We start from the raw sequence: 13,105 nt of genomic DNA, 5'->3' as shown, positions 1-13,105 counted from the left end.
GAAGTACACAACTACAATATAACCACAACAGAAAACTTTGAACCTTTCATGAATAGAATAAGTAATGGTGGATTAGAAGAAGGAAAACCTTTTGACCTAGTTCTTAGCTGTGTGGACAATTTTGAAGCTCGAAGGACAATAAATACAGCTTGTCATGAGCTTGGACAAACATGGATGGAGTCTGGGGTCAGTGAAAATGCAGTTTCAGGGCATATACAGCTCATAATTCCTGGAGAATCTGCTTGTTTTGCGTGTGCTCCACCGCTTGGAGTTGCTGCAAATATTGATGAGAAGACTCTGAAACGAGAAGGTGTTTGTGCAGCCAGTCTTCCTACCACTATGGGAGTGGTTGCTGGGATCTTGGTACAAAATGTGTTAAAGTGAGTGAAGGATAATTTTTCTGAATAGTCTTGTTTGCTTTTGACAAACATTTCAAATATTGGAATGACTAGCTAAGTATTTAATTTTTTTTTTTTAATTTAGTTTTAAATGTATTTAATTTGTTTTTTTAATTTAGTTTTAAATACACATATTTTAAAATTCTATATATGTATAACATGTGTATACTTTTATATATAAATATACTTAATTTAAATATATATTAATATTACATATATCAACACACACATATTTGTGTTACTCTCCATTTGGCATAGTTCTTGTTAAATGGTACAGTGGTACTGGTATATTTATTTATGAAGCATTAACCAAATGATTTAAATTTCTGCACATCTGGCCAAAGGTGGAAGACCCATAAACACACTCGCTTCCACTATCTTGGTTTAACATTTCCAAAAATAATATGAATGTGATTAAACATTAACTAGGGTAATATCTCTGCTATCTGTAAACAGATACCCAGCAACCATACCATCTAAACTATAACTAATAAAGACAAATGTTTCTTTGAAGCTAAAATTAATGTCATAGAGTTTTTGAACCAACTCATACTTTATGAAAAGCAGAACTGCTTTAGTTGTGCCTTAACTCAGGCCATTTTTTTTTCCTCACTTTACAATGTTAATAAGCTTAGTTATGTTTCTTAAGCATCCAATATAATAAGAACAAATTGCAACATGATACAGGGAGGCACTCTAATATCATTTATCAGCCATCAGCAAAGAAATACCAGCATACATAAGAACTCTCAAGGCAACTGTCTAGGGCTGTTTCAGATGAGACAAATAGCCTGTCAAATTTCAGTAGGTGTTAATCTAAACACAACATTTTACAGTATGTTATGAAGAAGGGAAAAAAAAATCATGGCTACAAAGTGTTCTCTTACCATTGTGTCATATCTAGCCAGCCAGTCCACTATTGATGGACATTTAGGCTACTTACAGATTTTTTTACTATTATTAACAGTGCTGCAAAAAGCATCTTGCATATATCTTTGTAGAGTAGATTTTTCTACAGTGTGAATTTTTAGAAGTGGAATTTTAATTTCTAAGTTTATGCAATACTTATTTTGATAAATATTACTAAATTTCTCCTTCAAAAGGATGGTACATTTCCATGACAGTGTGGGAGTACCTGGTTTGTCCACACCTTTGGTAACATTGGGTATCATCAAACTTTTTTTTTTTTGAAGTATAGTTAATTTACAATGTTGTGTTAGTTTCAAGTGTACAGCAAAGTGATATATATTCTTTTTCAGATTCTTTTCCATTATCGGTTATTACAAGATACTGAGTATAGTTCCCTGTGCTATACATTAGGTCCTTGTTGTTAACCTATTTTATATACAGCAGTGTGTATATCCCAAACTCCTAACTTATCCTCCTCCCTCCTTGCCCCACTCCCACTATCCCCTTTGTTTTCTATGTCTTGAGTCTGTTTATGTTTTGTAAATAAGTTCATTTGTATCAATTTTTTAGATTCCACATATAAGTGATATCATATGATATTTGTCTTTCTCTGTCTGACTTACTTTACTTAGTCCGATAATCTCTAGGTCCATCCATGTTGCTGCAAATGGCATTATTTCATTCTTTTTTATGGCTGAGTAATATTCCATTGTATATATATACCACATCTTTATCCATTCATCTGTTGATGGACAAGGTTGCTTCCATGTCTTGGCTGTTGTAAATAGTGCTACTGTGAACATTGGGGTGCATGTATCTTTTTGAATTAGAGTTTTCTCTGGATAGATGCCCAGGAGTTGGATTGCTGCATCATATGATAACTCTATTTTTAGTTTTTTAAAGAACTTCTGTTCTGCATAGTGGCTGCACCAATATACATTCTCACCAACAGTGTAGGAGGGGTCCTTTTTCTCCACACCCTCTCCAGCATTTATTGTTTGTAGACTTTTTGATGAAGGCCATTCTGACCAATGTGATGTGATACCTCATTGTAGTTTTGATTTGCATTTCTCTAATGATTAATGATATTGAGTATTTTTTCATGTGCCTATTGGCCATATGCATGTCTTCTTTGGAGAAATCTCTGTTTAGGTCTTCTGCCCATTTTTTGATTGGGTTGTTTGTTTTTTTGATATTGAGCTATATGAGCTGTTTGTGTATTTGGAAATTAATCCCTTGTTGGTAGCATTGTTTGCAAATATTTTCTCCCAGTCCGTAGGTTGTTTTTAAATTTTTTTAATGGTTTCCTTCACTGTGCAAAAGCTTTTAAGTTTAATTAGGTCCCATTTGTTTATTTTTGTTTTTATTTCCATCACTCTAGGAGACAGATCCAAAAAAATATTTCTGTGATTTATGTCAAAGAGTGTTCTGCTTATGTTTTCTTCTAGGAGTTTTATAGTACCCAGTTTTACATTTAGGTCTTTAATCCATTTTGAGTTTATTTTTGTATATGGTGTTAGAGTCATCAAACTCTATTATCTTTGTCAATTTGATAGGTGAAATATGGGTATCTCATTTTAATTTCCACTTGTGAAAAGGGTTGAGCACTTATATTTTTCTGTGAATTGTCTTCTCACATCCTTTGCTCAGTTTTTTTGTCTTTCCTTGTTGTATATTAAGAACATGCATTTGCAGATTTTTTCCTTTTGTTGTTTATCTTTTGTACATGATTTTTCAGCTTTTCTATAAGCTTCTAAAAGGAATCAGATTTGACTGGAAGGGAGCACAGGGAGCTTTATGGCATACTGGAAATGCACTATACAGTCTGCCCACCATTTCCTTGGGTTCTGCATTTGTGGATTCAACCAACTGTGGATCGAAAATATTAAAAAAAAAAAAAAATTCTGGAAAGTTCCAAAAGCAAAACTTGAATTTGCCACAAGCTTGCAACTGTTTATATAGCATCTGCATTGTATTTACAACTATTTACATAGCATTTACATTGTATTAGGTATTATAAGTAATCTAGAGACAATTTAAAATATATGGGAGGATGTGCACAGTTTATATGCAAATACTATACCACTTTATATAAGGGGCTTAATTTTGGTATCCTGTGGGTGGGGGGTGTTCTGGAACCAATCCCCCATAGGTACTGAGTGCCAACTATATTTTGATCTGGTAGTGAATATTACATGGGTGAATACTTCTGTAACATTTTATTGAGATTTAATACAAATTTAAGATTGTAAACTTTGCAGCAAGTTATATATAAAAAACTTTAAAAAATTAGATTTAGTACCATATCTCAGATTTTTAAGATACACTTCTGTCACATTTTAACTTCTGTGAAATTAATATGCTTCTTAAAGTTGTTGACATGTCATAGTTTAATTGGAAGCATTTTATCTTTATTACACATTCAAAAAATAATAGTGCATTCTATGGTTGATTAAATGGAGTAGCCTTTCTTCACTGCATTCATTCAACAAAATCTATAAGCCAGGCCCTGTAAACAACATAAGAAATTTTTTGTCTGGGGTGCCTGTTACAAAAATCATTACCTTCTTCAAAGTCATTTTTTTAAAAGTCAGTTACTTTTTTCTAATAACTTTTATGGTTTTATTTCTTTATTTAAATCTACTTTGATTTGTTTTTCTAGGTTTCTGTTAAATTTTGGTACTGTTAGTTTTTACCTTGGATACAATGCAATGCAGGATTTTTTCCCTACTATGTCCATGAAGCCAAATCCTCAGTGTGATGACAGAAATTGTAGGAAGCAACAGGAAGAATATAAGGTATATGTCAATGTGTCACAATGCATGAGAGATCATATTGCATAGGACAATAACTTAAAAAAGAAGAAAAAATTATTTAGATTTGGAATACAAGGTAAATGGATTCTGGATTTTTAAAGGTTTAATTTATTCACCATGCTTTAACATGAAAATTCTGTTCAAAGTCCTTTCTTGCTTTTGGTAAGATAAAAAACCTGTCTGAATTCATTAAAAAAAATTTTTTTTTTAATTTTAATTTTTTTAAACTAAAATATACTGATGTATTGATACAATATTATGTTAGTTTCAGGTGTACCACATAGTGATTTGACATTTGCATACATTATGAAATAAGCACCATGATAAGTCCAGTTATCATCAGTCCCCATACAAAGTTATTACAATATTATTGACCATATTCCTTATGCTGTAAATTTTATCCCCATGACTTATTTATTATATAATTATAGGTTTATACCTCTTTATCCCTTTCACCTATTTCACCCCCCATCTCCCCTATGGCAACATCGTTTGTTTTCTGTATCTGTGAGTCTCTTTTCATTTTGTTTTGTTTTTAGATCCCACATTTAAGTGAGATTATATGGTATTTATCTTTGTCTGACTTTTTTCATTTAGCATAATACCTTCTAGTTCCATCCATGTTGTCGCAAATAGTAAAGATTCTTTTTTATGGCTGAATAATATTCCATTCTATATATGTACCACATTTTCTTTATCCATTTATCTGTTGATGGACATTTAGGTTGCTTCCATGTCTTGGCTGTTGTAAATAGTGCTGCAGTGAACATTGGAGTGCATGTATCTTTTTTTTTTTTTTTTTCGGTACGCGGGCCTCTCACTGCTGTGGCCTCTCCCGTTGCGGAGCACAGGCTCCGGACGCGCAGGCTCAGCAGCCATGGCTCACGGGCCCAGCCGCTCCGCGGCATGTGGGATCTTCCCGGACCGGGGCACAAACCCGTGTCCCCTGCATCGGCAGGCGGACTCTCAACCACTGCGCCACCAGGGAAGCCCTATGTATCTTTTGAGTTAGTGTTTTTGTTTTCTTAAAAAAAAAAAAACCCAGAAGTGAAATTGCTGTATCATATGGTAGTTGTATTTTTAAGTTTTTGAGGCACCTCCATACTGTTTTCTTTAGTGGCTGCAACAATTTACAATCCCAGCAACAGTGCACAAGTTTTCCCTTTTCTCCATATGCTCGCCAACACTTGTTATTTGTTGTCTTTTCGATAATAGTCATTCTGACAGGTGTTACCTCATTTTGGTTTTGATTTGCATTTCCCTGATGATTAGTGATATGTGTCTGTTGACTATCTGTATGTCTTCCTTAGAAAAAAGCCTATCTGAATTCTTGGTTCTGATCAATTCTGACTGATGCTTCAGAGAACTGAAAATGAGTAAAAACACTGATACTATTTGATTTCTACAGAAAAATGTAGCAGCACTGCCCACACAGGAGGTTGTTCAAGAAGAGGAAGAAATAATACATGACGACAATGAGTGGGGTAAGAATTGTTTCATAAATTGAAATGGCAGCATAAAACAATCTTTCATGGGAGGGAAAATGATTATAATTAAGATATACAAGTTTTGAATGATTATTGCTCATTAAGTTCCTTAAAAACTGTTTTAAGATCAAGTTTAACCTTACAGGTATTGAGTTGGTATCTGAGGTTTCGGAAGAGGAACTGAAAAATTCTTCAGGTCCAATTCCTGACTTACCTGAAGGAATTACGGTGGCATATACAGTTCCCCAAAAGGTACATCTAAAATCTGTTTACCATAAGTAAATATAAGAGAAAATGTCTATTTATCTTCTTTCATCTTCAACCTATTTTATAATGCCAATGCAGTATTTCCTATATTAGATGTTTTACATTATAGGCATTAAGATTTGTGAAAGAGAGAGGTATTCAGTGTTAATATGGAAATACAGGCACAGCACAGTTTAAACTGTTTGAAAACATAGATGTAAAATAGTTTTGCTCACTCATTGGTGGATCAAGTGAAATAGATTTTGATTAAATGACAATACCATTTTTTTTGTATATTGATAAGTTTTAGCCACAATATCATTTAAAAATACCACTGCTGTAGAGATCTCAAGAACATTGAAATTACTGCCTTGCAAATCAAAAGACTGGTGGGGAAAATAAAGGATTTTGTCTCTCCTGAAAATTAGAAGGCATATTTATTAAAGAAAGTTTACTTTGTAAACTTGTTGAACATGGTTAATGCTTACTGTTTATATGTTACTAAGCATTAAGAACTTTAATTGGTTATTTTTTCACCATGTTTCCCTCATTTATGGATAGCAAGAAGATTCTGTACCTGAAGTAACAGTGGAAGATTCTGGTGAAAGCTTGGAAGACCTCATGGCCAAGATGAAGAACATGTAAATAATGGACTGGCCTGTATTTTATATGTAAATAATGGAGTGGCCTGTATTTTATTTTCCGTGTCTAAACCTGTTCCCTAGCAATTAAAAAGAAAATCACTTAAAAGTGAGAAAACTTAGGGCAACATCAGTTGATGTATAATCTTCATTGAATTGTTATACTGTTTATAAAAATACTGTGACTATTGCTTGTTACTCCCCCCCCCTTCAACTAAATCAGAAACTCTCCTAAAACTCATGTTTCATTCTAGTAAGAAAACTTCAAAGGATTACTGCAGGCAGTTATAAATCTTATTTAAAACTTAGCCATTGAAATGTTTTGGCCTTTTGGGAGGGGTGGGAAGAAAGGACCAATCTGATTTGCCTGAGGCCATGGACAACAGAATAGTGTGTGGTCAAATATAGGGAAAGGACAAGAGGTACAACCTATTGATTAGAGCCAGCAGGCATCTACTCATTGTGTTTGGAATTGCTCTCTACAGGAGCACTGCCCACTACTACTAACTTGAGCAACAATGAATTTCAAATAGTAAACGTATAAAATAAAAAAAATCCTTTCAAATATTTCCTGATGAAACACAAGCTGAAATACAGTCATTGGAAAAGTTTGTAAACCTCTGAATTATATATTCAAAACAAGACAGGCAAATAAGAGGAAGCTTTCTTCATGGATAGACAGATAAAGATATTTTCAAATTTACAATTTACAAATTATTTCTGCACTGATTAAGAAAAAGCATATCATCTGTGGAACATATATCTGAGTCAGTGTGCTTTATTGAGGAGCAAAAGATAAATTTAGGCTAAGATCATCTAAATTATACCCATCATATGGGCTACCTTCTAATACTTTATTTAAATTTGATTCCGTGGGTAATTAGATATTGGCAAAGGTTTGTCTTGGATAACAGACAATAAAAGAGGTCTAAATTGCCTCTGCAACGACTGACATGTATTTCTTCACAGGGAAGAGTATCATTTTCCCTGATCGTGACCACTAAATCGTAATTTGATAAACTGGTTTTCTCTGGATTTTGCATACAAATAATGAAGGCTTAGAGAACCTTGTTTGAAATAAATTCCTAATGGTTTGGAGACTAATAAAGACACATGCATGTATAACCATTATCTGTAGGCTGGTACTATGCTAGTCTCCTATTTTGATGACTTTTTTGCTCTGAAAAGATATAAATGTCTAAATTCTATCTCTAGGAGGAAAATGTCATTAAAAAATTAAAAGTGCATTTCCCACTTGTAAAGTAAAATTCTAAAAATAATTTCAGAAAGCCCCCAATATCAAATATGTTTAATATATTAGCTTTGAGATTTTAGCATACTGTGATTCTTATGTTTAGAGTGATGTCAGGAAAGTATGGGGATAGTTTTTCTAGCCTTGAAACATATTTATGTTGCCTTAGTAGGTCATTTGTTGTTGTTTAAAATTTTAGTGTAGTCATCTGTAAAATAACTTTTCTAGTTCCTAGAGATGCTTTGAATTTCAAAAAAGAAATACAGTCTTTCTAAGTCCCATTCCTTTGGTATACTAATTTGGTACCTCTGGTACACTAATTTGGTAAGGCTTTTACTTATAAGTTTATATAGTTTGATAAATAGCTAGAACCTACTATCCTTTTTTTAAAAAATTTTTATTGGAGTATAGTTGATTTACAATATGTGTTAGTTTCAGGTGTACACAAATTGAAACAGTTATACATATAGATATTAGAACCTGCTATCTTCTAAATACCTTTTTTCTGTTCTTAATTTGGCACTGTACCCTGCTGGTGTCTTATACTGTACCAAATCTTATCTAATTTTTTTGTCTTATATCTTCCATTAAAGTTATTATTTTAGCAGAAAAAGTCTGGTAACAAGTATCTTTTGTAACCTAGAGAGCTCTCTTGACAATCTGTATGCCATGAAAACTTGTATATATAGGCAGCTATGAAAAATTAATCATCACTGGATTTTACATTACTAAATAAACCCATAGTGCTTGACCAGATTTATAACACTATTATTTCTAGCGTGAAAGATGGAAACACTCCCAAAATTGCCTTAGCACAAAGGCTCTAAATTACAGTAAAACAAACAATATGTTCAACTTTAATCCCTTTTTAATTGTTAGTGGGAAGTTAATTTGTGGTACTACTCAAATGTTTTATGTAAATAGTAAAAAAAAAATAATGTAGTATGGGTTCCCTTATGTAAAATTACTCCCTGAATACCTATAGACACACTGACCAACCCAAATGGTAATAAACATTTAATAATGTTAGTGAAGCTTTGACCACCCCATCACATGCTTTTTTAATATTTTTCTTTCTGTAAAGTATTAATGAATGAAAATTAATTATAACTACCATAGTTTGGAGCCTACCAATTCTGATTTATAAATGTCTGAAAGCTACATTTTTCATTGTGAAAGGTGTATATTAATGTGCACATAATTATCCTATTTGAGTACCTCAAATACAAAGAAATGACTTGTCTCAGCTCTTTTTATCTTTTTAAGTAGGCATTCTACATGAAAACATTTGAGTTGATAGTATAATTAGTAAGATCAAAATATAGTCCTTTTTTTAAAATATAGTCTTAAAAATTATATTTAAACTTAAACCTTTTGAAGTAGTCATCATCCCCCAACAAACTTACCATAAAGTCACTTTGAATAATATAAGTTTTCACGTTTTGTATATTTTTCAAGTCCAAATTTTATAGGAACAAAGAAAAAAATGCATATTATTCTTTTGCTAGTTTTTCCTTTTTTCAGGGTTCTTCTAAAATATTAATCTCAGATTATTTCCTAAAGTTTAAGGCATTTAAATTTAATATATTACTTATCGTGTGTTAAATTTCTTATACCACTAAATAATGAAATTTTAAACTCTAAAAGATTAATTCTAAAATCAGTGTCTGGTATATTTGAATTCAATTACTTTGTGCCTTTCACAGCTGGCCGTAACCAGAAACATGTGTTATGGTTATATTTATCTTCTTTTTTCCCTCTTGAATTTCTCCCAGAAGGGGGAAGAATGCTCATTTTGTAAGATCCTATCTCATTTCTTTTAAGTCACCACTCTAGTGCCTTAGAATTAGACCACTGTTTCTCAAACATGTGCATATGAATCTGGGGAGAGGCTGTCTGAATTAATAAGCTCCCAGGTGGTGCTGATGATCCTGGTTCACAGACCACCTTGAGTAGCCAAGTCTTAGAGAACATTAACCAAAATCCTACGGAGTCACTGAAGATCAAGTTGAGCAAACTACTCAGTGAATATTGACAACATTCTAGTCTTTTCTGTAATGTTCAACATTTTTCGTAATTATATAAATATAATCCTCTTGTATTATTATATTATTAAAAAAGACAATTTTTCATTTTCACCAAGAACTTTATTGAGCAACGTATTCACCCTTTTGTTCCACTACCTTCTGCCATTTTTCAGGCAACTTCATAATTCCATCTTCCCAAAACTTTTTATATTTTTGAGGAAAGAACTGTTGCAGGTGCCTTTTACAGTCTTCCAGGGAACTGAAATTTTTTCCATTACGAGAATTTTGTAAAGACTGAAATAAATGGAAATCCGAAGGTGCAATGTCTGGCGAATACGGTGGATGAATCAGAACTTCCCAGCCAAGCTATAACAGTTTTTGCCTGGTCATCAAAGAAACATGCAGTCTTGCATTATTCTGATGGAAGATGATAATGTGTTTTCTGTTGACTAATTCTGGACGCTTTTGATACAGTGCTGCTTTTAGTTGGTCTAACTGGGAGCAGTACTTGTTGGAATTAATCGTTTGGTTTTCTGGAAGGAGCTCATAATAGAGAACTCCCTTCCAATCCCACCATGTATACAACATCACATTCTTTCGATGAAGATTGGCCTTTGGTGTGGTTGGTGGTGGTTCATTTCACTTGCCCCACAATCTCTTCCATTCCACATTATTGTACAGTATCCACTTTTCATTGCCTGTCACAATTTGTTTTAAAAATGGAACGTTTTCATTACGTTTAAGTAGAGAATCACATGCGAAAATACAGTCAAGAAGGTTTTTTTCACTTAACTTATGTGGAACCTAAACATCAAAGCAATTAACATAACCAAGCTGGTGCAAATGATTTTCAGTGCTTGATTTGGATATTTTGAGTATATCGGCTATCTCCCGCGTGTTATAATGTGATTGATTGTTCTCAGTTAATGTCTCAATTTGATCCCTGTCAACTTCAACTGGTCTGCCCAACCGTGGAGCATAGTCCACTGAGAAATCTCCAGCATGAAACTTCGCAAATTACTTTGACACGTTCAAACGGTCACAGCACCTCCATACACTGCACAAATCCTTTTTGCGTTTTTACCTTTCTTGAAATAGAATTGCGTTTTTGGTTGCGTTTTGGTTGCGTTTTTACCTTTCTTGAAATAATAAAGCGTAATATACTGAAAATGTTGCTTTTTTTCTTCCATCTTCAATATTAAAATGGCTACACAAAAATTCACCAATTTTGATAAATCTTTTTTAAAATGCACACTGATATGATAGCTGTCACATACAATCTAACAACATTGTCACGAATGAAGTTAAAGACAACTAAGTGCTATTCGATCCATCTTACGGGAAAAAGATGAACGAAACTTTTGGCCAACCCAATATAAATTGGAGTGGGAAAAAGAGAACTTGAAATTCCACTTTTATTCTAAAACAGTGAAATATGTTTATTACATCTTTCACCTTTACAATTACTACATGTAGGAATCTTACAAGTATTAAAATTGAAGATTTTATTTATATATAAATACATAAGTGGTATAAAACATTATCCCAAATTGGCAATATTTATAAAATCTATAAAAAATATTTAATTTTCAGTATAAAATGGCCAACTAATTTGAGTCCAAGATAAATGAAGAGATAGATTTAGGCCATTTGAGAAAGAAGGTCACGTCCATATTTTGGGAAAGGTCAAAGAATGCCAAAGAGCTTGACCTGTTACTGCATTAATGACTTCAGATTGTGCAGGTACATTCTACACAGTAAAAACAATATACAGTGTAGAGAGCATGGAAAGCAGAGGGCTTGGCCCAATCTGCTGAATGAAAAGGTAGAATAAAAAAAATGTAGCAGTCACATTCCTATTACTAGTTCGTTTTACAGAGGACAATTCATACTTTCCATCAACATTATCCCTTTACTCCTTGAAACTTCTTTGAGGTAGAGAACTGGGCCAGACTGCTGCTGAAAAGCAAGATGAGGAACGATGAGGCTAAAGTAACTTGAGAGAGGAGAAGAATCATGGAATTCTTGAACCCCTTGTCTTAGCTGCTTTGCCAGCTCTTGTAGAACAGAGACCAGTCTACTCTCCATGATCAACTCTTCATGTCATCTTAGGATTCTAATGTGTCTACATCCTTGGTTCCCACACAATAGGAAAATTAATTCTTTTAAAGAACTAAAATCAAAACAATCATGACTCAAACTTCAATGTAGTCCAATACAATTTCATACAAATATCAGTTAAATCACACAAAATAAGTTTTCTTAAAAACTTTTAATAAGTTTTAAATTCTAGTGTTCCAAATGTTTCTTAATTATTTTATCCTAAGTTGCATTTGCAATGAATTGCAGTTGCTGCTATTACCTCTGTCCTTGATGAAGGAAAACATTAGGAGAATGGGTTGTTTTTAAGCTAACTGTATCTCCACTTGATGAATGTCGGGAAGGAGCTTTTCCACCCAAAAGAGATGTTTCTGCTTCTTTTATTTCCATTGCCCTTCTGTATAGTTCAGCAGCTTTTTCGAAATCCCCTTCTTCATAGCTTTGAGACAAAAAAAATTCTCAAAATGAGAATATAACCTTTTAACAATTCTAGATGATCTTATAGGATACAGAAAAACAAGTTGTTAATAATTGCTTATTTTTTCCAGTGCATTCATTTCATTCAGGCAGACCAATAAAACAATACCCAAACTCTTCTCCTTTCTGTCTTGTGCTATTAAGTGTCTCACAGGGGCACCATTAAGACTGTGTTGTAATGGATGCAGTGAAACTGCTAAGGGAACTTAGCATCCTGAGATAAACATAAAGCAAAAATCAACGTGTATTTAATGGTAAATCAGCTTTGAGGACAGCAAATTGCCCAGATTACCCTAGAGCCAGTTAGCTGCAAATGTAAACCGTCCTTCTCTATTTGCCATGATACACTCCTCTACAAAATAGATCATGTCACCTTCATTCCACTCTGGATACTACTTCAGTATCTCTTGAAGTATATAGATCAACCCCAAACAACCCCTCCCACTAGAAGAAAAAGCATATCAGCAATAAATATTTTGTGGTGCTCTATGATGAGTCAAAGATGTTTTTTGTTTTTTTTTTTTTTTTGTGGTATGCGGGCCTCCCTCCATTGCGGCCTCTCCCGTTGCGGAGCACAGGCTCCGGACGCGCAGGCTCAGCGGCCATGGCCCACGGGCCCAGCCGCTCCGCGGCACGTGGGATCCTCCCAGACCGGGGCGCGAACCCAGTTCCCCTGCATCGGCAGGCGGACGCGCAACCACTGCGCCACCAGGGAAGCCCCTCAAAGATGTTTTAAAAGGGATTTTGGCTGC

At 33.8% G+C, this 13,105-nt stretch overlaps 2 protein-coding genes across 11 annotated transcripts in view; one reads left to right on the top strand and one right to left on the bottom strand.

Annotated features, from left to right (window-relative positions):
• The window catches only part of UBA5 (ubiquitin like modifier activating enzyme 5), a 28,452-nt gene extending 21,938 nt beyond the window's left edge, over positions 1–6,514 (top strand). Inside the window, exons 7-10 of the mRNA XM_024131895.3 lie at positions 3,970–4,105; positions 5,532–5,607; positions 5,756–5,862; positions 6,418–6,514. Coding sequence (XP_023987663.1) covers positions 3,970–4,105; positions 5,532–5,607; positions 5,756–5,862; positions 6,418–6,501 — 403 coding nt within the window. The 3' untranslated portion in view covers positions 6,502–6,514. The remainder of the gene's footprint in view (positions 1–3,969; positions 4,106–5,531; positions 5,608–5,755; positions 5,863–6,417) is intronic.
• A 2,828-nt stretch (positions 6,515–9,342) lies between these two features.
• The window catches only part of NPHP3 (nephrocystin 3), a 45,019-nt gene continuing 41,256 nt past the window's right edge, over positions 9,343–13,105 (bottom strand). For 6 of the 10 annotated variants that reach the window (XM_028489735.2, XM_028489740.2, XM_028489751.2 and 3 more), the window contains 2 exons: positions 12,139–12,315; positions 10,565–11,735 (listed from right to left, as the gene is read on the bottom strand). In XM_028489735.2, the coding sequence (XP_028345536.1) occupies positions 11,681–11,735; positions 12,139–12,315 (232 nt within the window). In that variant the 3' untranslated portion in view covers positions 10,565–11,680. Of the gene's footprint in view, positions 10,475–10,564; positions 12,316–13,105 lie in introns of those variants that run through there. The other 4 variants (XM_055089352.1, XM_055089338.1, XM_024131888.3 and 1 more) reach the window with 4 other exon arrangements.

This window comes from Physeter macrocephalus, chromosome 1 (genome assembly GCF_002837175.3).
Source record: "Physeter macrocephalus isolate SW-GA chromosome 1, ASM283717v5, whole genome shotgun sequence".
NCBI lineage: Eukaryota > Metazoa > Chordata > Mammalia > Artiodactyla > Physeteridae > Physeter > Physeter macrocephalus.
This window is presented reverse-complemented; position numbering and strand designations above follow the sequence as displayed.